Consider the following 26,305-nt stretch of genomic DNA (forward strand, 5'->3'; position numbering starts at 1 on the left):
CATTGTGTTAAGAAGGACCCTCTCATTAATGGCCTACTTGAACTCCAGAGCCCAGTGCCATGTTCAAAAAAACCCTTGCAGTCTGACATGTCGTAAGGTGGCTGGGCAACCCTGTGGAATGCTGAGCTGAACAGGTTGCCTTGTCAACGGACGAAGTAGAGTGACGAAACGAGAAGTTGGAGCAAGAACACGAGGAGCTGACACCATGGCAACCGCTGTTTACGTCACGTGAGGACAGCGCCGCGAACGGGAATGCTGATTTGCTGCGTCCGTGCTCATCCCCGCGCTAAGCGTCGAGATGAACAGCGCGGATTGGCTACGGCGGCATAGTCACATTCCCATGCGCGGCTGGGTTCACGTGGTTGGCTGCGGCGGGCGGTGGGTCAGACAGCCAATGCCCAGCCTCCTCGTCACCTGCCAGGAACACCACCACCTCGTCAGTATATCACTGCGTTATCTGCTGACTACCGCATGTCGAGTCAACACACTACATTCCTTCCTCTCTTCGCTCGCCTTTCCATACCGTGATCCCTTCATACGTGGAACGGCTGTCATCTTCCCGTCCTGCGGCAATCTGTGCGCCTGCCGAGCACTTCATCCTTAGTCTGTCTTCAGTCTGGTCGTGGAGCCCTATCGCCGATAAGCGGGACAACCCTCCATTGTCGTCATTGCACCATTCACCGCCAACTAAGAGATACATTCAACTCAAGGCGGTGTATAACACTAAACCAAAGATTTGGTTGAAAGGAGACTTGGACTAGGTGATTATTAGGATATTCTACTGCATGGCGGACCACGAATACTGATTATCAGCCCTAGACTCAACTACACATCATGTCTCAAGATTCAGAGGTCAGGTCGCAGGCCTCTTTAGCTCCTGCAGCTGAAATCCTCATCCCCAGTACGCCACCTCGGCGATCCATTCTTTCGGCATCCCCAGATCTCAAGCCACTGCGGGACCGAAATGGCAGCTTATCAGACAAGAATGGAGGCTTCTGCTCGCCACAACACGCATCGTCTTCAGAAATGACACCACCTCCTTCATCCCAGACTCGTGCACCACCTCGTCGACGATCCAGGTCTGGGTCAGCATCGCATGTGGTTGTCCCCGCCTCTCCCCCAAACGAGTCACTCGAAAAATCACTGTACGCTGCTTATGGCGCTGCTGAGAACCTCCCCACTACAGAAGACATTGATAGTGCAGACGAAACACAGCTTCGAAAGATAGCCAAAGACTTGTTAGCTGTTGCGCAGGAAGCGCGTATGTCTGCGCTGCATTTCAAATTACAAAACAGTCTTCTATCATTTACAAGCAACGAAGCAATCAAGCGAGCCGAAGTTGAGCAGCAGCTTGCTCGCAGAGAAGTTGAAATTCTGCAGAGCTCAGAGTATCAGAACCGCCGCGCCATTTCACATTCACAAACACCTCAAATTTGCCCCAGTCCAAAGACAGAGGCCTCTCTAAAGCGGATTTCTGAACTCGAGAGCACTAATGCTAGATTGGAAGAGAGATTGTCCAATGCGAAGAAGTTGATTCAGGAGAAGATTGATGAAGGAAATAACAAAAATGAGTCTCTATTGGATGAAAATCGTCTGCTCAAGAAGCGTATCAGAGACAACCGCGAGCATCTGACAATGTTCCTCGACGCTGGCTCTTTGTCACCAAATTCTCGTGCCGAGTTCAGTACTCCTCACAGAAAGTCTCAACCTCGTCTATTTGACAGCGCACGCACACACACTAGCAGTCGCGGCGGCAGTCATGACGCCTTCGCTACTCTCTTGGCTGCTGATCGTGTATTACATGGTAACTCTACGAATGTTTCTCCAAACAGAAATCGACAGCATAGGAATGGTCATATGGGAGGAGCTCATGTCAGAGGAGCTCACTCCATGTCTTCAATACCAGTCACCCCTCAACACCATGCGCATGTCCATGAACCTCGATACATTACGCCCGGCAGCAGACCACATGAATTGGTCAGAAAAGATAATTTTGATCCAGAGGACAACCGTCATGACCGGGACAGCACTATTTCGGTTTCTGATGCGGAGGAAGCTATCACTGACGAAGACATTCCAGCATCCCAAGCTAGTTCTCGCGCGACTGATATGCTCCGTCGTCTACCAGAGCTTAGTCAAGAGTCTTCACAGCAACAGTCCGCTCGCAGCAATATTGGCAAATCAAGCACTTTGCTCCAGACAAAGCTATTTGGCCATGTGAAAAAGGCTGGCGTTGACCGACCTGGCCCTGGTCAGAAACGCAAAGGGTCTTTTGTCGAAGAAGGTCCCGCATTGAAGAAGCCCAAGGATGTTGGGTTGGGTATCAGCAGCTGGAAGTTGTCTCCCGTCTAGTGTTCTGGCTGGCCTTGCATAGCACTTTTGACGATTTGATGATGATTCTGAGCGATTGAAAGGAAGGTCGTTAAGGGTAGGGAAATTGCTTGGTTATTCTTGGGGTTATTTTTACTTTGCGTTGGAGCTAGTGGTTCGCCTGCTGGGCTCATGAAAAGAAGCGTTTGGTTTGAGTCTCGACTGAGACCCTTCATGTATAATTATTATTATAGCTAGAATCAATGACAGCTACATATCATACAATTGTGAAGAAAATCATCGTAGGAGTCAGTTATCGTAACCGGAAGTAAAGCTTACATAACCACCCGAATTGGAATAGTTAGGGCTCGCTAAGCGAACAGACTCCGCCAGCAAACGGCGGCCTCTGACTGGCCCTTGCCGAGCGACGCTTGGCACCACACCAAAAAAAAGTTCCACTCAATATTGAACCTACTCCAACCTCAAGTCAAGTCAGTCCTTTTCGAGACTCGACCAGCAACAACTCCGTCGACAATCCACATAGTGAGACTTGATCTCCGTCCGGCACAATGGTTAGTCTTAACGATCTGGAAGAAGATGATTTATCTGGAATATGGATTTGGAATGGCTGGCTGACGGGTTTGATGAATAGGCGATCAAGCACAACAACGTTATCCCCAACACTCGTGAGTTACACTTTGTCTACGCTTCTTGATGATGGGAAAGAAAGGAATTGCGCAATAGAAGAGCTGGAATGAGTCTCGAAAGCAGAGAATGGATGGCGAACGTGCAATAAGAAATACTGGGACAAATTGAAGGACATTTACTGATGGAATTGGTATTCAGACTTCCACAAGGACTGGCAACGTCGTGTCCGCGTGCACTTCGACCAGGTACGCTCTTATCAACTATACGATATATCGCGAAGAACGAATTTTTCAAATTGAAGGATTTTCGCGGTATGTAAAGAAATGCTGGCTAACGAGAATATACAGCCCGGACGTAAGCACCGCCGTCGTCAGGCTCGTCTGTCTAAGGCCGCTGCTGTTGCTCCCCGTCCAGTCGACAAGCTCCGCCCCGTTGTGCGATGCCCTACCGTCAAATACAACCGCCGCTCTAGAGCCGGCCGCGGTTTCACCCTCCAGGAGTTGAAGGAGGCTGGCATCCCCCGCAAGCTCGCACCCACAATCGGCATCGCCGTCGACGCACGCCGCAAGAACGTTTCCCAGGAATCGCTCACCGCCAACGTCGCCCGCCTCCAGGAGTACAAGAGCCGCTTGATCCTCTTCCCCCGTAAGAGCGGCCAATACAAGAAGCTCGACGCCTCCGCCGAGGACGTCGCAGCTGCTACCAAGGCTTTCGCCGCCGAGGGCAAGGTTGAAGGATACGCTACCCGCGTCTCGTCCAGCATCCCCGTCAAGAACATCACTGCCGCCGAGGCTGTCACCGAAATCAGCCGATCTGACCTTCCTGAAGGTGAGAAGGCTGCCTACCGCCGATTGCGTGAGGCTCGCAGCGAGGCCCGCTACCTCGGTGCCCGCGAGAAGAGAGCCAAGGATAAGGCTGAGGCCGACGAAGCTGCTAAGAAATAGATATCAAAATGATGTTTCACTTCTTCAAAACCTTTCAAATATGATAATGATATCCTTCAAAAACTCCTCCTCTTTCCTCCTCTTCTTCATTATCATCGGTATTGTGCATGTGTTTTCATGGGAGAGATTTTGATGCGAAAAGGTTCAAAGTCTCGGGGTCTGATCATGAAAGTCGGTTCTTTCCACCTTGCCCCAAAAGGTGTCCGGGTCGAGATTTTCAAACGTTAGTTGGGTACGGCGTGATACTTCGCGTTTACAATTGTCGTACAATGGTTTATGTCATGTTACAAAAGAAATAACTCTTCATCTTATCTCTCGTATAGAAATAGTCTCGTATTCCCAAGCTATATACAGAAGTCGTAATTTTCAAGGGTATGATTATAAGATATCCACCCCAAAAAGCACAACTATCACACCTTCCACCGCCTTCACAATAGCCTGCGCCTCTCTCTCTTCTGCAATGTCTGTCTTTCCGCTACTCCCCTCTCGAAGCACAGAATGAAACAATCTCTTTAGTTCCGCTTCAACTTTCCTCCGTTGCGCCTCCCCCAACTCAGAGATGTGGATACTTATATCCGGTTTGAGTTGCGCTTCGCTCGTCCATGGGTCCAGACTCAAAGGACAGCTAAGGATCAGTTTTGATTCTCTTTTCGCCCCGGGAAAAGAAGCTCCCGGAGGCTGCGGTGGAGATGTGAATAGCATCGACGAGCGTCGTAAATGAGGGAGAATGAATCGCGAGTCTGGTTTTTTTAGTGGGCCTGTTAATGACTCGGAATCTATATCGCCGAGTTTTTTACCCCTTTTAGCGCCCTTTCTGGAGAGAAGAGCCTCCTGACTCCTTCGAAGACGCGACCAGATCCGTGCTCTAGAAAGGGATGCTTCCCAAAAACGATTGACACCGAAACAAAGACCGGAAATGTCCAGTCCGACAATGGGGCTTGAGAGTCGTGACTCAATCCATGTTTGTAGAGAGACTGGGATTTTTGCTTCTGCTTTTGCTAATGAGCTTTTTGATAGGGATATAGAAGTGATTCGCTGCGATTGCAGCTCGGTTGTGAATGAAAGCGGGATCTTGAACTGGTTTGATGGAAAGGGAGGTGGAGCCGAGAGCGTGATTTCATGTGTTTCAACGATTGAAGCCTCTGAGACAGATAGAGTGGTGGAGTGCTCCAGTGTCAGAGGAGCAAACGCTGTTATATATGGTCTTGGGTCGGGTATGTTGTTGAGCGCAAATGAGTTGATGGGCTCGGGGTATGTTGAGCGGTGTTTGATTGGTACAGCATTGGCTGAAAATGGTAGGAGAGAGGATATTAGAGTTGATATTGGGGGTTGCTCCGTCTTAGAGTCCGATGATCGGTCGGTAGTTTTGTTTGTCGAGGCTAGAAGGGAACTGTATCGAAAGTCAGATACCGAAATGTATCATAGGGATCGATAACTCACATCAATTTCGAAACATCATCCTGACCAGCCCGCTGACCATCATGACCGCGTTCGGCTCGATTCGTCCAATTCTCTAGCAAAGCAACATCCGCCTTTAATTGATCTAGTTGCTCAAGAAGATCCCTCTTAAGCTTCTTTCGCTCCTGCAAAGCTGGATTATCGAGTTCTTCATCTTCATCTTCATCCTCATGTATACCTTCGGTTGGCGCTTCAATCCCAAAACCAAGTTTACTCGGACCCATTAAATCCTTTCGTAACCTCCTCCCTGCGCTAGGACTACTTATCAACTCCTGAGATGCTCCGAGACGTTTTTCACGGGCCAATTGAGTTGGCGTAGGAGGTAATTCTGGCTCAGGAAGATCATCATTGAACGATGAAGGCGCCAACAGGCCTGAATGTTCCAGTTCCCGAGTCGCACTGTCTAGCTCGGATGCGAGTTGTTCGTCCGGATCATCTTGTCGTATTGGTGTTGTTTCTACTCTTTCTTCTTGTTCACCCTCGCCGTCTCGGGTTGCACTCCGTCTCGGCGACTCAATCCTTCTCGATATCCTGCGCGGCGGCGCAGCAAAAACCTGCTGTTGTGCAGCCGCAATAGCTCCTCCTCTCCTCGGTGATTGTGATAGCGCTCTCAGCGGCGAGGACTCGATATTTGTAGTCAACGACGGCCGTAAAGCTTTCCGATCCCGTAACCCAAACGATATACCCTGCTGTTGTCGCTGTGGACTGCGCGTCGGAGATCGAGCCAGGACATGAGATAATATCTCTGGATTTGAGCGCGCCAGACTTGACCGCGTGGGCGATTGGAATGACTGTCTGTGAGTTACAGGCGATTGTTGTAAGAGAGGCACATTTGTAATGCTGCTGTTGTTTGCATCTTTGGTGGTCGTCGCGTCGGGTGTTGTTTTGCGTCGTTTCGATGGCGGGTCTGACATTTTCGTTCGAATATCGCTATGCGCAAATTTTGCAGTGATATCAGCTCGTTCACATAGATTCTGTCAGCCGTACTACATAAACAATCCTCAACTTCTTTCTCAATCGCGTCGCAGACAATTGCCCTATTCCGTTTCAGGAAGAACGTAACTAAAGCTCTCCCATTTGTTTGTCTTGTTTGCACTAATGACATAACGCATCCCACCTTCCATTTTCTTCCGAGCTTTACTTCCACGGCAATTACTCTTTTATTTTGAGACGGACTCACAGAACATGGAGCGGGCTACATGGGCTCCAAGCAGGCGCTTAATATCGAAACTATTCGACAAATCTAGATCTTGTCGCCTGACGGAACGGTATGCGACAATAGGACGCCACCGCAACCGCGGCCATTCCTCCGAGTCGGCATCACGAAGATCGTTCTCTCACACACGACTGAACAACGATACGGCCACACGAAGAAACTCAGAAACGCAGCAAGCATACCCTTTATCAGGCTACTACTCCGACCTCCTCTCCTTCCAACAACCGCCTCACCACCCAAAATCCCCATCTTCTCAACCTCCGCCCTCTTCAGCAGCTTCAGCAGAGAAAGAACCAACAAAAGAACAAAAACTGTCCATAGTCTTCGGCACTCGCCTCGCCGGCCCAGGTTACCAATCAACCCGCTACAACCCGGAAACCACACCCCCAGAATCAACATGGAAACAAATCAATGGCGTGCCTATACCGCCTCGACCCACGGAACCGGATAACTGTTGCATGAGCGGATGTGTGCATTGCGTCTGGGACGATTATAGGGATGATTTGGAGCATTGGGCTTCTCGGGTTAGGGATGCGCGCTTGACTGCTACTGCTGCAGGTGCGGATACGCGTGCGAAGGGTAAAGACATGAGACAAACGCCTAGAAAAGAAGTTGCGAGCGCGAGTACGAGTATGGATGATGATGGCGGCGGCAGTGAGGCGAATTGGGAGTTGCCTGCTGTACCGGGGGCACTTGGCGAAGAGGATTTGTTCAAAGGAATTCCGGTGGGGATTAGAGAGTTTATGAAGACTGAGAAGAAGTTGAGGGAGAAGAAGAGCAGCAATAGCCTCCAATCTTGAGGGAGGTTATAGATAGCATGGGTTATGATTGTGTATTGTATACCCTTCAATGTTTCATGTATATAAACCAAGATGTCATATGTATATAAATATAGATTCTACGAATGATGAGCGCTAGACAGTTTCTATCAAAGTACAAAGTAAATGCTTTATACTTACCATGTCGAACGATCTGCTGATCCTATCTAGCTTCGCAACGATATAGCCCGATTCATCAACTCTCTCAACCTATCCTTCTTCACCTTAGGCAAAGACTCCGGCTGCGAAAAGTTAGCTCAATCCAAGCAACGAACAGGAAAGGGGAAACCTACATCTCTACTCAGCAATTCCTTTACCATAATCACAAGATTATCCCTATCGCCCTTTCTCTGCAACTGCTCGTTCGTAGCTACTGCCTCCGTCGCGGGAGTAGATTCGTCATCAGTCACATCAAGACTCTTCTCAACCTGTGTATAGATATCTGTATCGATCAAACAATCCACCACGGCAGGACAGCCTCTATCATGAGACGCCATCAGAGCCAAGGCAAACCAGCCCTCGCTCCGTACGACGGGCCACTCGGTCTGCGTGATCATAGCGCCAACGGGACGTGCAATGTCTTTATGTAAATCAAATAGTCGATATAAGAGTGCAGGGGTCTCATCGTCCACATCGGCTGCATCCTTGCGAGACAAAAGAGTCCGGCAGATGGAGCAGATGATACGACCAATCTCAGTCTTGATAGGCGCCGTGTCTGTTCTGCCACATAGGGAAAGTAACATGGACAAATACGTGCGTGAATGAGCTGGCGAGTCTGGGTCGGAGGACAAAGAAGTGAGTAGTCGAGAAATATTTTTGATGTTTGATGCAATCACTAAACGAGTCACGCTGGTAGCTGCCAACTGGACCTGGGGTACAGTGTCGTACGTCCAAATCTTGGATACAGCGGGAATAATACCTGCGTCTCCAAGCTTCTCACGGTTTGATTCTGCAATGGACAGATTTTTTAGAAATCCGAGTGAGGCGTGGAGTACACCGCCAATTGTGTTGTTGTTTAGGTTGTGGATTAGAGCGCGATGGATGTTGAGCTGATCTATCATCAGTTGGCAGATTTCGTCCGTTCGAGCTACATTGCCTAGAACAACGCATGCACATATTTGTAATGTTTCTTGCCGTTGTGTAAGCCATGATTGGAGAGTATCTATCAATGGTGAGCCTATGGGATATGTTTCGAGGAATGTAGGTAGTGCCGAAATATCGCCTAATGTTTGGTTGAGTTTTAGACGCAACTGATTTAGGAGTTGGACATCTTCAGACACGGATTCATCGACTTCGATAGTGAAAGATCGCTCAAGGACTGATATGATGTGTTCGACAAGTTTGTGCCGAATACTTGCAGTCTGGAATCTCTCTGTTTGCAGGTATTGTGCAAGGCAGGTCACCAGACATGTATACTGTGCGAAAGTAGTGTCCTCTTGGAGAGCTATGTTCATCATGAGCACAATGGTGCCGTCGGGCGAGTTCTCGATGCCCTCGGCTGCACTGGTCAGCATTCTTGGAGAACATATTTCTAAGGATTGTGCAAACCTTGACCTGCTGTCATCTCGACTAACTCATATGTAAAATTGAGTAGCGCATTCCCTTGGATAGCCCCATCATTTATCTGCTTGAGCAAGATATATCCGAGCCGATTTGTAGCGACTTGAGCTTGAGCGGGTTCTAGGTCTATTAGCCATGAAGAAATATACACAAAGAGGGTTTGTACCAAAGTCTGTGCAAATATTATAAATCACTGGTATTGCCACATGAACCAGGTCTGGATTGAGTATCAAGCGCATGATCGCACGGGTATAATTATTGGACACGACAATTTCTCGATTCTCATCTATGATGACTCATCAGTTCAAATGCTCAAGCAACCAAGGTAGTAGCTCTACCGGTATCAGCGCAAGAATTTCCAATCAGCCGTAGTGAGTGAAAGAATAAATCTTTGTCTAAGTCTGGCGTGGCAATCAATTGCAAAAAGAACTGCAGCACCCCTGACTGACTAAAGGGGATTCTCCAAGATGCTTACACATCGTTAGCCTGAGCCCGGAGTATGTAATAAGAAATAGTAATTGACGTACGATCACGACTGGCATTGGCCAACGCCTCAGCCGCTTCTACCAGGTACCTCGATTCACTCTGCCAGAGCTTCTGAAGGATCGCAGCTACGCCTCCTAGAAGCTGAGGACCACGCCGCCCTTCTTGGGCGGCTGTATCAGCCGACTCGAGAGCTTCACGGAGCTCCTGAACGTCAAATACGTCTTCATCCCTTTCGGTCTTGGCGAGAACTTGCTTCAATGCACGAAACATCTGGTCTTGCTCTTCTGCTGGTATGACTTCTTCTATCCCCTTCGATGAAGAAAGTGATTTCAAATCTGTCAAGTCCGGAATAACACTTTCCACACTTGGTAAGTCTATACCTTCAGCCAAAGAAATGATATCTGTAGTTGTTGCAACCGGGACAAGCCCGGTGCTCGCCCCATCTTTATAGTCTTGCGAAGCCATTCTCATATCTCCTTCTTCTACCTGCAACTTTCAAGACGTAATTTCCTATCTGAGACTGTACCGGGATAGAAGTGGATGCCTAATCTTTAGGAAGGGCTTGTAGTACCAAACGTGGTCATAAGCCAAGTTGCATCTATCTCCAGGCTCCAAGCGCCAGCCCCACGTTGATGACGGTGAGGATGGATGACTTGCGAATGTTGCCAGGATAGAAAATATCTCCGGGGAATGTATTCTTCTCTCTCAAAATGAAAGGTGTTGCTTGTGTTGTCAGAGAAACACTTGTGTAGGTATTGACTGTCCAGTTAGGCACTTAAGCTTGATAGAATGAACAGGTCTCAAGAAGCAATTGGGTTCGCAGCCATTTGATTAAAATGTTCCAGAGACCAAAGACATAGCCTCCGATGTTGTGACGATGGATATAGTGGGAGTCTGTTGCCTGGGACTAGATCAAGCCATGGCGCACAGAGATATTCAGAGGTAGATTTTGGCTGGAATGGCCAAGGGAAAGAAATAGCCGTCCGTTTGTTGCCTGGATGCCTTGGCCGTCTGACTCGTCAATTGTACTGTTCTGATCTATTGCTACGGTCATGAGGCTCAAATACTGCATTAGAGTCTGTTCCACTTGCTATAAACGTCAGTCTATTCATGACCATGATCATGTCTGCAGACAGTTCTTGAATCGATTGTGGATACTAGCCTCAGGCAGCATCAAAGCTAGCCTGCCTTAGCTTTCAGGAACCAACCTTAATACGGCAGCCTCCGCGGCCACTCGCGCAGAGCTCAGAGCAAGTTGTCTACATCCTCATCAAACATTTGCCTAGGATGAACAAGCTCATACACTCTTTTGATCCATTAACACCGCCATTCTCTTTCTACCCGTCTTGACTCATTCATCCCGAAGAAATAAATATAATCACCATCACAATGACGCGCGCCCAGCAAACAGTCTCAATACTCCTTCTACTTTCTTCCGTACGCTGTCCCTTTCTTCTGTACAGATATAACTCCATAGCCATATTCTCGCTAACTTTGTTTCGCCACAGTTATATCTCGCTCTATACCTCGGGCTCATCCCCATCAATGAAACAGTCCAAAACGAGATTGTCCCTGTTGTAAGTAACTTCTCCCTAAATGCCTATAGCAAAACAGATACTGATTGATGGGTAGCTCCCCTTCTACGCACTCATTGTCCTCGCATGCTTCCTCGGCGCTCGACTCGGATACATGATCTTGACCTTCAACGACGTTCCGCAGGAGTACGAGTCTCTTCAAAAGGAAATTGAGCAGGCAAAGACTGAGTTGCGCAAGGCTAATGTTGATGTGGACTAAATCTGGACTTGTTGGGATATCAATTCATTCAACCGATCTTTGTTATCATTTCAAAATGGAGGGATTGGTTTAAGGGTCGGGGGAACATTCTGGTATTCTCCTTCGAAAGGAGAAATATTTAATGTCTCCTCCTTGGTTATTTCTAAATGTATATATATTCTATATTCGAAAGTATTGATCCATCACAACATGACATGTTTTTCTGTTTCTAGAAGATATCATAATCTGATGTCATATGATGACAGCCAAAAGACTGTAAGAAAGCCGCTGCAATAAAGCTTTTAAAACAGGTAATTAGGATAACGCCGTGGTTTAGAATGTTATAAGCGTAATGCATAAAAGATTGGTGACTGTTAGTCTTTTTAGTTAGATGAGAGGGTTCTTCTTGGCCAGCTCGTCGTGCTCGTCAATGTCCCTGCGGTTCGTTAGCAACGTGGTTTATTGGTAATCTGACGGAAAGAAACGTACTTAGCCTCCCATGGGTAGCAAATCCAAACATCACCAGTTGTAACAGCGGCATGATACCGGCCAGCGGTAATCATGTCCTCGGGCAGCTTTCCTTTCTTCGCCTTGTCCTTGTTCTACAGAACGGTCAATCCCAGCTTATCAAGATCGGACAGAAAACGAAGAACTCACGTGCAAAACAAATATAGAAAAAGTAGTCTTTTCACCCTCCCGACCCAAACTCTTCTGCGCAAGCTCGACATCCTTCTCCAGTTCGCGGACGGCATATTCAAGTGTGGTACGGGTATCGTCCACCTCGTCGACGATCAACACGTTCTTGCCAATCAGATTGGCCATCTCCAACGAACTCAAGTCCAACCATTGTGTGCGCGTAACCTTGGTGCCAGGGACTTCTTCGGGATCGTCGCGGCCGAGATCCTCGTAGAGCGAGAGGCCGATGGCTTGGATGGGGATATTTCGTTCACCAGGGCGTTTCAAGAATGATCTGTTGAAGAAAAAATATCAGTAATGACATCCTGGAATTGCTGTGCCATGTTAACGTACCGAAGGATTCGAGCAGGTACGTAACCACCACCGCCGATTGCGATCATGAGATTAGGACGCACTTGCTCAAGGATTTCATCGGCGGACTTTTGACACAGCTTGTGTACCTGTAAACATGACTTGTTAGGATGGCGCGCTACCTAGATACTATAAGAAGTTCGTTCACACGTACCTGGTTGTATGTGACATAGAGCTTTTCAGGCATTTTGAAGAGCGTTGCGAAATATCGATTTGATAAGAGGAAGAAGTAAATTATTCGAATTCTTGGTATGTCTGTTCTGTGCTGTTCGCGACCTTATCTGTACAGGAAAAAAGAAGTAAAAAAATTTAACAGGTAACAATCGAAGGAAGAGAAAAAAAAACTGACAGTCAGAACCAGAAAAGGAAATTCAATGTCGGATAGGCTGCCATTGGATCCCCCGCTCTAAGTCCATCTCAGAATTAGCTAACAGCTACAGTTTTTTTCCGCCTCAGGCCCTCAGTTGCCTGTTTGGGCATGGTTGCGATCAGCATCCCCGCTCTAGGCTAGCTTAGGACTAGCCTATGCGATTTGTTTACATCTGTTACATACAAATACGTCAAATACCCTCAAATACATACGTACCAAGTGCACAACTTAGATATCCATATACTATATACGTACTTCGCACCACGCACCTACTTAGGCTTGTTGATCTCGGAGCGTTATATTGGGACGGTTTTATGGGACTGAAATTAAGCTACTTGACTAATCCATCGGAGGGTCGAATAACTAAGTGTTCGTAAATGCATAAGTTTGGATCTTGTGTAAACTCCCGGTCGATCTATATTTACGCCATGATATCATTTTAATCAAGTGTTGGATAATCCCTGCTACTTGGTGGTCATGTAAAATATATAGGAAATTAGAATAGCTTGCAACACTAGTACAGTGATCAGAGGCACATATTCTCGATCATTGACACATCGATCGATTTACATATACGGGTATGCGAAAGAGCCGAGGTTGATCACCGAACTTTGCTATGACCCTTTACTAAAAGGCGCTTAACCTGGAACATGTAAAAAGCTACAGCTACAGGGGAATAGAAAATCTATAACTATTCTCAAAGCCCATGAATCTCACGTCTTTACTAACACAACTCTCATTTCCGATCAAAATTGACATTCGAAATTACCATATTAATTACTAGTTTCCTCGCAGCATGGCGGCCCCCGGAGATCGCCGAAAGTCAGTTCTCATCACAGGGTATGTCTTGAAGCTTCACCTACAGCAAGCTGTACACCATGAATCTATCGCGACTAACGCACTAATTGACATGGAGATGCTCACCCGGCGGTATTGGAAACTCCCTAGCACGCGAATTCTATCGCCATGGTCTACGCGTCTTTGCAACTGCACGCGATGCCCAGCACATTCAAGATCTGGATGCGATTGGCATCGAGACGCTGAGCTTGGTAGTTGATTCGGAGGAGAGTATCAAGGCTTGTTTCGAAGAGGTTTCTAAGAGATTGGATACGAAGGGGTTGGATTACTTGGTCAACAATGCGTGAGTCTTCAATTCCTATGGGCTATAGAAAGATGGAGCTGATTAAAGGTCTAGAGGACGAAGTAAGTTTACACCCGATTGAGGGCATTGCGTCAATCTGATGTGCAACAGACTACACCGTGCCGGCTATGGATGTGAACATCGAGGAAGCGCGATTAACATTCGAAACGAACTTTTTCTCGGTGATTCGAATGTGTCAGACCTTCCTACCACTACTCATAAAATCGAAAGGAACTATTGTGCAGGTTGGATCTGTGGCTGGCGTGAGTGACCTCTGAAGATGTCCTATCGCACTGCAGTACTGACGTATCCAGATAATACCGTACGTCTTCGGCTCCGTCTACAATGCGTCCAAGGCCGCTCTTCACTCTTGGAGTGATACACTACGAATCGAGCTCGCTCCTTTTGGGTATGTCAAACCTACCTCCTGAAAACAATATGCAATACAAACTAAATAATCGCAGTGTCAAGGTAACGACCGTCATCACCGGTGGTGTCAAATCCCGTATAGCACGTACCGACCGCTCCCTCCCTCCCAATTCTCTCTACCGTCCGATCGACCCCGAATACCAACGACGCACCAAACACAGCCAAGAAGGCGCAATGCCGCACGAAGAGTATGCACGTAGCGTCGTGTCGCAAGTGTTGCTTGATCCTTGGCCTTGGAGATGGCTTTGGCCGACTTATCGGAAGTATATATGGGAAGGGAATCGTAGTTCTGTGATCAAATTCTTGATTGGAGGGTGGTTGTGGTATGGATTGTTCGATAGGTTGTTCACGAGGATGTTTGCGCTCTGGAAGCTGAAGCGCATTAACTAATGTGTCAGTCGAGATGATGTCTGAAATTCTGTGCTGTGCTGCAGAGGTCGCTCTAGCCGATTACTTCGCAATCTCATCTAGCGCTTAGACTTTGTGAAGCTAAAGGAATAAKCTCAAGAATCGCAAGGTGGTAATATACTCTCATTAGCTGAATAAGTATCGAACACACACAGAGTGTTGTAAAAAAAAAGATGTTGGTTGTGGTTATAAGGTCGGCATGTATCGGATAACGCAGCCTTTGCTAGGCGGGATTCCCGTCAGGTGACGGGTTATTCCGAATGGGAGCAGCCAGAGCTTCCGAAGATTTGCTCTTCCCTCGCAACAGATGCAACACGGACTGCACGTTATCAACACCTCCCTTTTCTTTTACTTTCTGCTTCCACACGAAATCTCCCCTCTTTCTCACATTTCCCTTCTGCTGACGTTATTGCGTCTCTGTGATAATACCAATTCTTGTCAGAATGTTCAGATTCGCGCGAAGCAGGTCGATCGCGACGGCTCTGAGAGCCACGGTTGTAAGTTCGGCCTTTGCTTGCGATAATTACGAGAAGAATGCAATCATATGTTGCTCATGACTCCACTTTCTTTTACCTTGGATAACTTGGATTACTTCCTCTCGACCGTGACTGACTGAGTTTCGTTCACAGGAGCCATCTCTTCAGACCAGATTTGCTGCGCAACAAAAGAGACACCTTTCTATCCACGAATACCTCTCTGCAGATCTCCTGAAATCTGTGAGTAGACTCGCCAATCCAGATCATCACCACCTCTAACGATCGGCGATAGTACGGCGTCGGTGTCCCCAAAGGCCATGTCGCCCGCACTCCTGAAGAAGCCGAGGCTGTTGCAAAGTCAATTGGTATATACTCGTCCTGGGTAGAAGATATTGGTTCGGATGAATACTAAGTCCTGTGTAGGTGGAGATGACATGGTCATCAAGGCTCAGGTTCTTGCCGGTGGTCGTGGAAAGGGTACCTTTGACAACGGCTTGAAGGGAGGTGTTCGTGTCATCTACTCGTGAGTCTACTTGCATATGTCTGGGGAGGTCATATTTTGATATCGATACTTGTCAGCCCCACCGAAGCCAAGATGTTCGCCGAACAGATGATCGGACACAAGTTGATCACAAAACAAACCGGTGCCGCCGGCCGTCTCTGCAACGCCGTCTACATTGTCGAGCGCAAGTTCGCCCGCCGCGAATTCTACCTTGCCATCCTCATGGACCGTCAGACTCAATCCCCCGTCATCGTGTCCTCCTCCCAGGGTGGTATGGACATCGAGACCGTCGCCAAGGAGACTCCTGATGCTATCCGCACTACCCCCATTGATATCAACACCGGTGTCACTGACGAGATTGCCCGTAGCATTGCTACCGACTTGGGCTTCTCTGCTCAATGCGTTGAGGACGCCAAGACCGCCATCCAGAACCTCTACAAGGTCTTCCTTGAGAAAGATGCTACCCAGATTGAGATCAACCCTCTTACCGAGACTTCTGACCACCAGGTCCTTGCCATGGATGCTAAGCTCGGATTTGACGACAACGCCGAGTTCAGACAGAAGGAGGTCTTTTCATGGCGCGATACTACCCAGGAGGATGCCGATGAGGTCAAGGCTGCTGAGTATGTCTAAAAAGCTATTGGTTTGCTTAAATACTGATCATTTTAGACACGGTTTGAACTTCATCAAGCTTGACGGTGATATTGGATGTTTGGGTATGTTGTAGCCAACCTGTCTATCTAATTCGGCAGACTAACGGCTATAGTCAACGGTGCTGGTCTCGCCATGGCCACTATGGACATCATCAAGCTCAACGGTGGCAGCCCCGCCAATTTCTTGGACGTTGGTGGTGGTGCTACCCCTGCTGCCATCAAGTCTGCTTTTGATTTGATCACCAGCGACCCCAAGGTCACCGCCATCTTTGTCAACATCTTCGGTGGTATCGTCCGCTGTGACGCCATTGCCCAGGGTCTTATCAACGTCGTTCGAGACATGGGTCTCCGTACTCCCGTCATTGCCCGTCTCCAGGGTACCAACATGGAGCAAGCCCGCAAGCTGGTACGTTCTACCCGAAGAGTCGAAGTAAACACATACTAACAACCTAAAAGCTCGACGAATCCAACCTTAAAATCTTCTGTATCGAAGACCTCCAGAGCGCCGCCGAGAAGTCCGTCCAATTCTCAAAGGTCGTCAAGATGGCTCGCGATATTGACGTGGGCGTCGAATTTACTCTCGGTATCTAAACCTGTCACTGTGTGTTAGCGGTTCTACAAGACTTTTTTCTTCCCCGTGTTTCCATATTATTGTTCCATAACCCACTATTTCATTATTTTATGGCTTCCTATTGAATTGTTTAGACTTTTGAATCATTGAATGCCATTTCGTTTGACTTCCTTACGAGAACACTCGTCACCCAGAGAACAGAAGAATAAGTACTGACCGGTGACATGTCGGCTAAATCCGTACGTTCCTTTCGTTGAATAGCTTGATCTGTACTCCTTGGTCATACCTCTCATACCGTTTCGTCGTTTCATTCGATAATAATGATACCTTATGGAGGGACATACAGGAGGATACATGTATAGGGAATACATGGCTTGGGAGGCATTGTTTAGTAGTCGGTACATTGTTTCTTAGTAGGTAGATTGGTGGTGGTTGCTAGTTTTAATTCAAAGACCATATAGTTAGAATCAATTGATACACACACTCTCACGAATCAACGCGCCAAAAAACAACTAATTGATAACAAACAAATCAAGACTTGACCTCAACCGGCGTCTCACTTCCAGCCCGTATACTTCCATCAGAATCAATCCTCGCCTCCGCCGGCCCATGGAAATGCTTATACCCCGTCGTAAACCAAGTCACAAGACTCAGCAGCCCGATAACCCCAATCGCGGCACTCGTATAATTCATCGTCTCTTCATTGACGGGTGCTTCGGAGGGGAAATTGAATGATATGAATGCAAACAACAAAAACAGGAAGCCGATTAGATTTGCAGATAGCGAAATCGGGAGGGAGAGAGAGTAGGCGCCTGAGAAGACGATTTTCTCGCGGAAGAAGTGACCTAGTAATCGGGCCAGGAGGGCGAGGGCGTATGATGCGTCTGTCCAAACTGTTAGTACTTTTGAAGATAACGAGAAGGGAGGAAAGGACATACAGAATCCAGTCGTGGCGATAGAGACGACTGTATTGAACCCCGTCACCGTCCCAAAATAGATCGAATTAAACGCCATCTGCACTACGACCGTAACCACAACCGCATAGATGGGGATATGCTTCTTGCGATCAACCTTGGACAACGTCCCCGAAAACGGTAGTCCCTGATCGCGCGCAAAAGCGTACAACGAGCGAGAACCATCCGCCACGAGACTGATGGTACTCACAAACATGATCACGACAATCATACTCGCCATAAAGCAGGCGCCTACTTTGCTTCCCGTCGAGTCGTAGAATATTTGTAGCACAGGTGAACCAGTGCTTGTATTTGCTGTGCTAGCGATGTCGCCTATACAGAAACAGAGCGTCACCAGGAAAATGAAGCCAGTCACGGCGCCAATTACGACTGAGAGAATCACGGCTCGGGGTGCGTCGCGGGAGGCATGGGTCATTTCTTCGGTCATGTGTACTGGGGTGTCGTAGCAGCACATGCCGAACAAAGCCTGGAGGATGCCGACGATGGTAGCCATTGCAGCGCCTAGGCCGGTGTTGTTCTGGAAGTCGACAAAGACGAATGATGCGTCTTGTTTATGGTCGTTGGTTGCTAATAGGACGATCACGATGACCACGAAGGAGACTAAATTCCATATAAAGACAGCTCGGGCGAGACGATGGAGCAGATGAGGCGTGAAAATGTTGATTGCGCCGCCGATGAGAGCAGCGAGATAGGCGAGAAGAACGCTGTGCCAGCGCTCGATGGTGTAGTTTGGAAAGACGAGATTGCACATTCCAAGGATGTAGTTGGCGATGAAGGAATTGTTTGCCGCTCCCATTGAAAGCATACCTACTCGATTAGCCACACGAGAGCATAGGACATAGATCGATTGACTCACCCATCAGCATAAACCATCCGGTCACATAGGACATCTCGCGGGCAATCTTTTTCGGCGCCATGAGAGCGACCCAAGAATACTGCCCGCCGGCCACCGGCCATCGCGAACACATTTCAGCCATTGCGCAGGCCACAGCCAGGGTCAGGATGCACGTTCCTATCCATCCGTAGAGAATCACAGGGGGACCACCGGCGCTGACACCGATGATGAAAGCTCCGCTCAGCGCTGACCAGCTTTTATTTATCAGTTTGTGTATTTGGAGTACATGGAAGGTTGGTATTACCATGTCACAATGCTGAAGCTGAATCCGATCATATCAAGCAGACCATAGGACCGTTTGAGTTCTGTGACGTTAGTCATGCTGTCCTGAAAATCGATGATAAAGACCCATACCCTGATGGTAACCCAGCTGCTCCAGCGTGAGATCCTCCTCAATACCAGTGCCCAAGACATCTTTGCCCTTCTCTAGGGGACTTGTGCTCTCCATGATGTCAACTGTAGCAAGCTAACTAATCAAGGGCGAAACCAACAATACGGGGGATAAAGAAAAAAGAAAAGGAATAAAATTCCCGGGGATCATAATAGCTCCATCGGAAATAATCAACTTCAGGACTGCTTTACTATGTATGCACTCAGAGTCTAGAATAGCTGACGATCACTTTCGATGCTGTGATCCTTATCAGTGGATTCGCGCGATATCTTCAAAAGGCCATTGCTTGCTTGCTCTTATCAGCTAGTAAATTGACGGCCATCGCAACAATTAATTGGTCTGATAACGGCGAACCTAATTCTGACTGGGCTCCAGTAATATCGCGACAGTCATCGTGCTATGTCAGAGCTCAGGAAAAAGTAGCAGATAATCAATCGGCAGACTGTCGGGCAGCCCGACAAGCCTGCCCGATGCGGAAAGGGCGCTTCGGGCTGATATCCGGCCTTTCCTCTTAATCTGACTCACGCTTGATATTGAAGGACGAAGATATCGGCGAATCCCTGATTCAGGGTCTACAGTCACTATAGATTGGGATGATCGCGTTTATCATCATGCTCCTGTAAAGTATCTGCGATACCCTTCCAGTCTGTCAATACAGTCAAGGCGTCTAGAAGAAGATGGCAATTGCAACAACAGCCCTAACCTTCGTCCACCTCTGGGCAGAAGGCCTGCTCATTCTCCTATCGAGTGTAATTGTGCTACGATGCATCTACCGTCTGTACTTTCACTCTCTGTCCAGAATTCCAGGACCCAAGATAGCGGCATGCACTTCACTCTGGCTGGCCTACCACACCTACATCGGAGATGAAAGCAGCGTCATCTTCGACCTACACAAGAAATACGGCCCAGCTCTCCGCATCGCACCTAACGACGTGGACTTTGACGACGGCGACGCTGTAGAGCCCATCTACGTTGCCGGAGGTGGCTTCCCCAAGACACCACAGTACTCCAAATTCGACATTGACGGCCACACAACCATCTTCTCAACATTGACTTTACCAGAACGTGCACAGCGTGCAAAAGCCGTGGCACCACTATTCTCAACAGCGTCAATTCGCAATGCCAGTGGCACTCTTGACAAGGTCGTGGATGACTTTGTTAGTCGAGTACGTACCGAGAGTAAGACTGGCAAGCCCGTGAATGTACTCAATGCCGCAAGGGGGATGGCAATTGATGCTATTAGTGCGTACCTTTTCCAGCAGCAATATGGAGCAGTGACGGAGCAGACGTCGACAATGTCCGCGTCGCCTTTTGTAGATGCCTACGTCGGTGTGGGTGCCTTCTTCAACTTGCTCCCTGGTAAGATTGGCGATCTTGTCCAGAGTATGGCCGACTACTGGTGTGCGGATGCAAAGACAAACGCCGCTTTTAGGCTTATCAATAGCTTTACACAGAATCTGGTAAATACCTCTGTGCCCAAGAGTGGGAGCTATCAGAGTCGGTTGTTGGAACAGGTGTCCCCTGAACAGTCACGCATTGAGCTGAAGGATGCCTGTTTTGCGGGTACGGATTCGACAAGTACAAATACCGCTAGCATTATGTGGTTTTTGGCAAAATACCCTGATGTGTTAGTATTATTTCTGTATATCTGATAAAGGTTTGACTAATCAATCAATCAGTTACGACCGTCTATGCGAGGAAGTCCAGCGAAGGACCTCTCAAAATGAAGACCCAAGCACAGGATCCTATCTACGCGGCGTAGTTCGTGAAGGCCTCCGACTCTCCTGGGCAAATCCCACTCGCCTACCCCGTCAAGTGCCCAAGGGCGGCTGGCACTTCAAAGGCCACTTCTACCCTGAAGGAACCAGCGTCGGCGTCGCAGCTACCCAACTCCACAAGGACGAAACAGTATTCCCTGAATCAGACAAATTCAGACCAGAACGATGGGAAAATCCCACCGAGGCTATGCTGACTCATTTCTTTGCTTTTGGAAAGGGTACCAGGACGTGTATAGCCAAAAATCTGGCTACGGCTGAGCTTACTTTGGCAACGTTGAAGATGGCTCAAACGGATATGCTCCGTGGTGCCGAGATTGTCACAGAGCGTATTGAGATGACGGAGTGGTTTAATTCGAGAATCAAGGGGGAGGAAATTTTGATAAAGTTGAAGAATTGATGACTTGATAGTCGATACGTTGATATGATAGCAATGATATGTGATTCGCGTGGGTATATATTATGATTTCGTATATGATATGCAACGAAGAAGATACAAAATATCAAGGCTAGTTTATAAATCACCAGCTAAACGACGACCCTCTTCAAAAATGGCCGCCGCCTTGAATATACTCATCTCGTCCCACCTCTTACCCACAACCTGCATCCCAATCGGCAACTTTACATCTGCCTTGCCCTCAATACCCCCAAATCCACAAGGCACATTCATCGCCGGATGACCCGTAACATTAAATGGCGCCGTATTTGTCGTCACACCAACCGCAACATTCACCTTATCCATGATAGAGCTAGCAGCCCCATCATCATCTGCAGTCATCTTCGGATGCGGCGTCGAAACACTCGGCGCACAGGGTGTAACAAGTACATCAAATTCTTCAAAAGCACGATCATACGCAGCACGTAACTCATACACTTTTCTATACGCTTTCGCCTCAGTCATAGGGCCGAACCGTTCAGTGATGAAGGGCGCATTGAAAATGATGTTTATCAAAGCCGGGTTTGTGGCTGTTAGGATGTCGTACATTTCTTGCGTTGGCGGCCATTGTGTGTGGATATGTGGTGCTGGGAAGGTGAGAAATCCGCCTGGTTTACCTTGACAGGCCCATTCGGATGTTGATGGGCGCGAGGCGGCGGTCCATATAACGATACCCTCACGGTGCATGGGAATAGAGACTTCAGAGACACTGGCACCAGCTTCGGTGAAGTATTTCCTTGCGGATTTCAGGACTATATCCCGAACTTGGGGAGTGAGACCAGCTATATCGTACGACTCAGTTATCAATCCCACTTTAAAAGACGAACCGAGCTTTTCGCCCTCAGCGACTGATCGAGACCGGAATTGGGATAATAGAGCTGGATAATCGAGTACGTGACTCCTCAACGGTGATTCAGGGCTCATTCTTGGATCGATCCCGTCGTAGCCAGCCATGACCTGCAAGAGCAACGCAACGTCTTCCAACTTCTCCGCTAGAGGACCTAAATGATCGATCATGGGGGCAAGCCCGACTGCTCCGGTATATGGTATCAAGCCATGGGTCGGTTTCAGACCGAATATCCCCGTAAACGAAGCCGGGATACGTACGGAACCTGCCTGATCACCGCCAATAGCTAGCTCGACTGTTGTACCGAAGCTTTTTCCTGTTTGACGTTGCACGATATTGGAAGATACCAGCGCAGCAGAGCCACTACTGCTACCGCCAGAGGTATACCCGTGCAACCAAGGGGAATGCACAGGTCCCGTAGCGGCACTATATGACAAAGGTGAAGCGCAGAAATTCTCACAATTTGAAGATCCTTTGATTATGGCACCGGCTTCCAGCACTCTGGACACAACTGAAGCATCAATAGGTGAAACAGGCAATTTCCCATCTTTGCATAAAATTTCCGTAAACGTGCCGAGAGTTGTCGGCAGATGCCCGATAGAGATGTTATCCTTGATCGCGATTGTTCGACCTTGCAGCAAAGAACTAGTCGGCTTAGAAGCGACGAGTTCAGTTCGATGCCTCCATGCATTCAACGGATTTATTTCATTCCTATCCTGTGGCAACCAATAGTCCCGCGTTTCTGTGGTTGGAACGGGTGATAGCCCTGGGTGCATGTAATCTGTGCCATCTTCTATGCGTTGCATTATCGCTTCCATGGATTGGAGGAGTAAGAGATAGGCGTCGGCATCGGGGCCATCTTCAATTGTTATGTTGAGGTTTTGGGCGATGTCTTTGAGCTGTTCTTTGGTGACTTTGGATCTGCATACGAATTAGTTGTTGTTTGTGTTTGTGTAAAGGAACAACCTGACTGTGATTTATCGGCGAGAAATGCGATTGACATGCTGATTACAATGGCTGTTATATCGGCCGTTGGATTGTGTTTTGTTTTCAATCGAGTCCAATCAATTGATCAACTTCAGCAAATCAAGTCTTTGATTGGGGTTCTCAACTACAAACTTAAGTTAGACAGGCACACGAATAGAATGACAAGAAAGCGGGCTGGCCGAATGAAGCTATACAACCGGCGGGGTCGCCGATGTCCCACGTTAAGCATTCTCATTTGATATCATTTTAGTCGTTTTATGCTGGTTTTCTAAGGACTCCTATTCTGACTGCAAATGCTGCATGCGTTCCATACAGATGGTGAGATTCTACAAATCCATGTTGTTTACATTGGTATTAGGGCTAGTCTGAAATCGGCGACTTTGTATTGGGATTTTAATCTTAAACGGAGCGTTGAACTACGGCTAATGTGACATGAAAAATTTCAAGAGTTGAACATTTATTTATTGATCGCATCAAAAGACGCGAACGTAAAGCATTACTCCTGCCCATTAGCGAGAAGTATTCTTCCCCCATCAACACAAAGTGATATACCATCCACGTAAGCCTAGACAAACACAATGATCAATACTGGACGTTGAGACCAATGATGGGAAGATAAAAAAGACTTACTCCAGCTTTGCTCACGAGATACAGCACCGTACCAGCAATATCTTCCGCAATTGCAGCCCTTTTTGCAGGCACTTTGTCAAATAAATTGCTGAAAATGTTGCCCTCTGCACCAACTGGATTCATATTACTGGGAACGACTTTAGGAATTGTCAGCAGGCTTCTTATACAATACAGGACAGCATAACTCACATCCAGGATTTATCCCACACACCCTCACATAAAACCGATGATACTTAGCAGCCAACAGCTTTACCAAATGATCCGTTGCAGCTTTGCTAGCCGCATAACTCGTGAGATCTATATTGGTAACATTATGCATACTCGCACACGAACTCGTGATCACGACCACTCCACGTCCCTGGTCTCGACCCTCGGTAGCCGCAGCAGCGAGAAGGGGCAACAATGCAACACTCAGGAAATAATGAGCAGTCGTGTTTACGCGGAAAGTCTTCTCCCAGTCTGCCTCGTCGCTGGACCACATTGATTCTTGGAGTTCGGTCACTGAGGCTGTGAGGACGTTGCATTGGATGGGCGGGTCACGACGAATGCCGGCGTTGGAAACGAGCATGTCGAGGTGTGTTTCTCGTTTGGAGATTTCTTGCGCTAGGGCTTGGATGGATGATTTGGAGGAGAGGTCGCATGGGAATCTGCAATTGGGTAATTAGCTTTCTTGAGTCTAGAGGTGAAGAAGGATGACATACCCAAATGCGCCTCCACCAGCCTCAGAACCAAGTTGGTTGAGCTCTTTGACTACTTCGTCAATGGGATCACTAGGTAGCGCGACAACGTAGACTTTGGCGCCATTTGATACAAGCCCCTGATTCAAAGAGTCAGCCGTGTTGCCTGCTAAAAATGTATAATGATGTTCACCTTGCATATCATAAGCCCTAATCCACTACTTCCGCCAGTAACGACGGCCACTCGGCCTTGGACGTTAAACAGACTGAGACAATCTAACTGTGCCATTGTGGATATTCCGGTTACTCAAAACTTCAAACGGACGAGCGTATAAAGAAATCATTTATGTATTGTCCACTGTTGTTTTCGTTGATGGATGTATTTACAAGTAGAGAACTTGACTGCGGGGATGTCGGGAGGACCGACAGCAGCTTGTAAACCATGAACTACATGATTGCATACGTCTAGCCCAACCCCAAAATAAACGTAATTAGTGGGGTATGCTGAATATTTGACAAAGGTTCCTTTTAGCCTATCAATATTTGTTACTACTTTGCGACATGGTCGAATTCTCTATCTCGACATTATCCCATGATAGCTATGAAGAATGATGTTGAGATCTCGGAACATTCATGTGAGTCATACGCTCGTAATATATCTATTGATGAATTTTCTAAACTAGAGCCGTCGAGAATGAGCCATCAACTGTAATCGTCGCACCGCAAACGTAGCTCGAAAGACTACTTGCCAGGAAAACAACTACGTTCGCAATCTCCTCACACTCCGCAGCTCTCTTGAGAGGAACCTTGTCTTCTAGAGCCTTGACAACATCAGGGTTGTTTTTCTTGAAAGTTTGATAGGTGCTCCATTCGACCGAACCGTCCGGATGAGTGATATTTGGTGTATTAACGAGCCCCAATGCCAAAGTGTTGACACGGACACCCAAGGGCGCAAATTTGCGAGCATAGTCTTTGGCAATGACTGGTTTGGCTCGCGTGAAAGTGGTATAAGGGCTTCCAATGGTCGGCAGCACAAGGTCATACCCAGCCAAAGACGTAATGACCACGACGGAAGGGGAGCCTCCTGCTCTGGCGCGTTCTACTAGATACGGTTCTGTCGCTTCCAGTAGGCTTACAAGACCCATGATGTCGGCGTTGAAGCTCTTTTCCCAGTGCTCAGGGGTGGGATCCTGGTAGATGGGAGACGCTTTGTCCTAGATTTAGTTAAGGGATACCAGGACCACTGTTATGTGAGACAGCTTACCATTGGCCACTACACAATCAATTCTGCCAAACTCATCAACCGATTTCTTCACCCACTTCTTGATGTCAGTCGGATTGGCGATATCAACCGTGGATCCGACGGCTCTGGCGTTGTCTGCAACTCCTTGAAAGGCGGAGAATTCATCGCCTCGAGGGTTTCGAGCACAATACGACACATTGGCGCCCTCAGCGAGGAGAGCTTGAACTATCAACCGTCCGATGCCTTTAGTGCCCCCTGAATTATGTCCATAGATGTCAACACTAACATGGCAATAGCAATGGCAATGGCGCAGTTTTTGCCATTGATGGACTCACTTACCAGTCACCAAGGCATGAGTGCCAGAGATTTTACTTGCGAATGGATACATTGGAGCTGATAAATGTTGAAATTGTTCTGATAATCAAGATATTTGAAGCTTCCTCGGAAGGAGAAAATACGGCATTTTATATTCATCTCTACCTAGAGACAGCTGGGCGAGCAATACAAGGATGACAAATTCAAGACTCTAAGACATCAAGGACTTCATATGAATCTTCATAATGCCCCATATCCAAGAAATCAAAAAGCGGCCTAACCTCTTTAGGAAAACAAGACTCTATCTTGTTTTCCTGTCTGGTAA

General features: G+C 47.7%; 12 protein-coding genes across 12 annotated transcripts; 6 read left to right on the top strand and 6 right to left on the bottom strand.

The window, feature by feature from the left end:
• Window positions 1-834: 834 nt before the first annotated feature.
• Window positions 835-2,352, top strand: BHQ10_009781 (uncharacterized protein; the record flags this gene model as incomplete). Its single annotated transcript, XM_040882733.1, has 1 exon — window positions 835-2,352. One exon carries the CDS (start codon window positions 835-837, stop codon window positions 2,350-2,352), a length of 1,518 nt encoding a protein of 505 aa, XP_040738283.1.
• A 527-nt stretch (window positions 2,353-2,879) lies between these two features.
• Window positions 2,880-3,902, top strand: BHQ10_009782 (uncharacterized protein; the record flags this gene model as incomplete). Its single annotated transcript, XM_040882734.1, has 4 exons — window positions 2,880-2,882; window positions 2,963-2,996; window positions 3,157-3,203; window positions 3,306-3,902. 4 exons carry the CDS (start codon window positions 2,880-2,882, stop codon window positions 3,900-3,902), a joined length of 681 nt encoding a protein of 226 aa, XP_040738284.1.
• A 1,436-nt stretch (window positions 3,903-5,338) lies between these two features.
• Window positions 5,339-6,274, bottom strand: BHQ10_009783 (uncharacterized protein; the record flags this gene model as incomplete). The annotated part of the gene is made up of 1 exon (XM_040882735.1): window positions 5,339-6,274. The coding sequence occupies one exon, from the start codon at window positions 6,272-6,274 to the stop codon at window positions 5,339-5,341; it is 936 nt and encodes a 311-aa protein (XP_040738285.1).
• Window positions 6,275-6,545: 271 nt separating this feature from the next.
• BHQ10_009784 (uncharacterized protein) lies at window positions 6,546-7,376 on the top strand (the record flags this gene model as incomplete). The annotated part of the gene is made up of 1 exon (XM_040882736.1): window positions 6,546-7,376. The coding sequence occupies one exon, from the start codon at window positions 6,546-6,548 to the stop codon at window positions 7,374-7,376; it is 831 nt and encodes a 276-aa protein (XP_040738286.1).
• Window positions 7,377-7,561: 185 nt separating this feature from the next.
• On the bottom strand, window positions 7,562-9,710 carry BHQ10_009785 (uncharacterized protein; the record flags this gene model as incomplete). The annotated part of the gene is made up of 4 exons (XM_040882737.1): window positions 7,562-7,636; window positions 7,688-8,892; window positions 8,943-9,074; window positions 9,482-9,710. 4 exons carry the CDS (start codon window positions 9,708-9,710, stop codon window positions 7,562-7,564), a joined length of 1,641 nt encoding a protein of 546 aa, XP_040738287.1.
• A 1,119-nt stretch (window positions 9,711-10,829) lies between these two features.
• Window positions 10,830-11,234, top strand: BHQ10_009786 (uncharacterized protein; the record flags this gene model as incomplete). The annotated part of the gene is made up of 3 exons (XM_040882738.1): window positions 10,830-10,877; window positions 10,949-11,017; window positions 11,073-11,234. The coding sequence occupies 3 exons, from the start codon at window positions 10,830-10,832 to the stop codon at window positions 11,232-11,234; spliced, it is 279 nt and encodes a 92-aa protein (XP_040738288.1).
• Window positions 11,235-11,600: 366 nt separating this feature from the next.
• Window positions 11,601-12,447, bottom strand: BHQ10_009787 (uncharacterized protein; the record flags this gene model as incomplete). The annotated part of the gene is made up of 5 exons (XM_040882739.1): window positions 11,601-11,649; window positions 11,703-11,815; window positions 11,871-12,183; window positions 12,243-12,349; window positions 12,415-12,447. The coding sequence occupies 5 exons, from the start codon at window positions 12,445-12,447 to the stop codon at window positions 11,601-11,603; spliced, it is 615 nt and encodes a 204-aa protein (XP_040738289.1).
• Window positions 12,448-13,426: 979 nt separating this feature from the next.
• On the top strand, window positions 13,427-16,830 carry BHQ10_009788 (uncharacterized protein; the record flags this gene model as incomplete). Its single annotated transcript, XM_040882740.1, has 14 exons — window positions 13,427-13,470; window positions 13,547-13,771; window positions 13,826-13,833; window positions 13,883-14,034; window positions 14,086-14,180; window positions 14,236-14,388; window positions 15,051-15,105; window positions 15,238-15,324; window positions 15,377-15,449; window positions 15,508-15,607; window positions 15,664-16,209; window positions 16,256-16,302; window positions 16,353-16,645; window positions 16,696-16,830. The coding sequence occupies 14 exons, from the start codon at window positions 13,427-13,429 to the stop codon at window positions 16,828-16,830; spliced, it is 2,013 nt and encodes a 670-aa protein (XP_040738290.1).
• Window positions 16,831-17,341: 511 nt separating this feature from the next.
• On the bottom strand, window positions 17,342-19,127 carry BHQ10_009789 (uncharacterized protein; the record flags this gene model as incomplete). Its single annotated transcript, XM_040882741.1, has 5 exons — window positions 17,342-17,694; window positions 17,749-18,591; window positions 18,641-18,873; window positions 18,924-18,984; window positions 19,034-19,127. 5 exons carry the CDS (start codon window positions 19,125-19,127, stop codon window positions 17,342-17,344), a joined length of 1,584 nt encoding a protein of 527 aa, XP_040738291.1.
• A 620-nt stretch (window positions 19,128-19,747) lies between these two features.
• On the top strand, window positions 19,748-21,245 carry BHQ10_009790 (uncharacterized protein; the record flags this gene model as incomplete). The annotated part of the gene is made up of 2 exons (XM_040882743.1): window positions 19,748-20,697; window positions 20,750-21,245. 2 exons carry the CDS (start codon window positions 19,748-19,750, stop codon window positions 21,243-21,245), a joined length of 1,446 nt encoding a protein of 481 aa, XP_040738292.1.
• A 114-nt stretch (window positions 21,246-21,359) lies between these two features.
• Window positions 21,360-24,711, bottom strand: BHQ10_009791 (uncharacterized protein; the record flags this gene model as incomplete). The annotated part of the gene is made up of 6 exons (XM_040882744.1): window positions 21,360-23,049; window positions 23,616-23,680; window positions 23,746-23,882; window positions 23,935-24,392; window positions 24,447-24,562; window positions 24,616-24,711. The coding sequence occupies 6 exons, from the start codon at window positions 24,709-24,711 to the stop codon at window positions 21,360-21,362; spliced, it is 2,562 nt and encodes an 853-aa protein (XP_040738293.1).
• A 385-nt stretch (window positions 24,712-25,096) lies between these two features.
• BHQ10_009792 (uncharacterized protein) lies at window positions 25,097-26,053 on the bottom strand (the record flags this gene model as incomplete). Its single annotated transcript, XM_040882745.1, has 3 exons — window positions 25,097-25,629; window positions 25,687-25,946; window positions 26,001-26,053. The coding sequence occupies 3 exons, from the start codon at window positions 26,051-26,053 to the stop codon at window positions 25,097-25,099; spliced, it is 846 nt and encodes a 281-aa protein (XP_040738294.1).
• Window positions 26,054-26,305: the final 252 nt, after the last annotated feature.

Source organism: Talaromyces amestolkiae, assembly GCF_001896365.1.
Source record: "Talaromyces amestolkiae strain CIB chromosome Unknown scaffold26.1, whole genome shotgun sequence".
In the NCBI taxonomy this organism is placed as follows: domain Eukaryota; kingdom Fungi; phylum Ascomycota; class Eurotiomycetes; order Eurotiales; family Trichocomaceae; genus Talaromyces; species Talaromyces amestolkiae.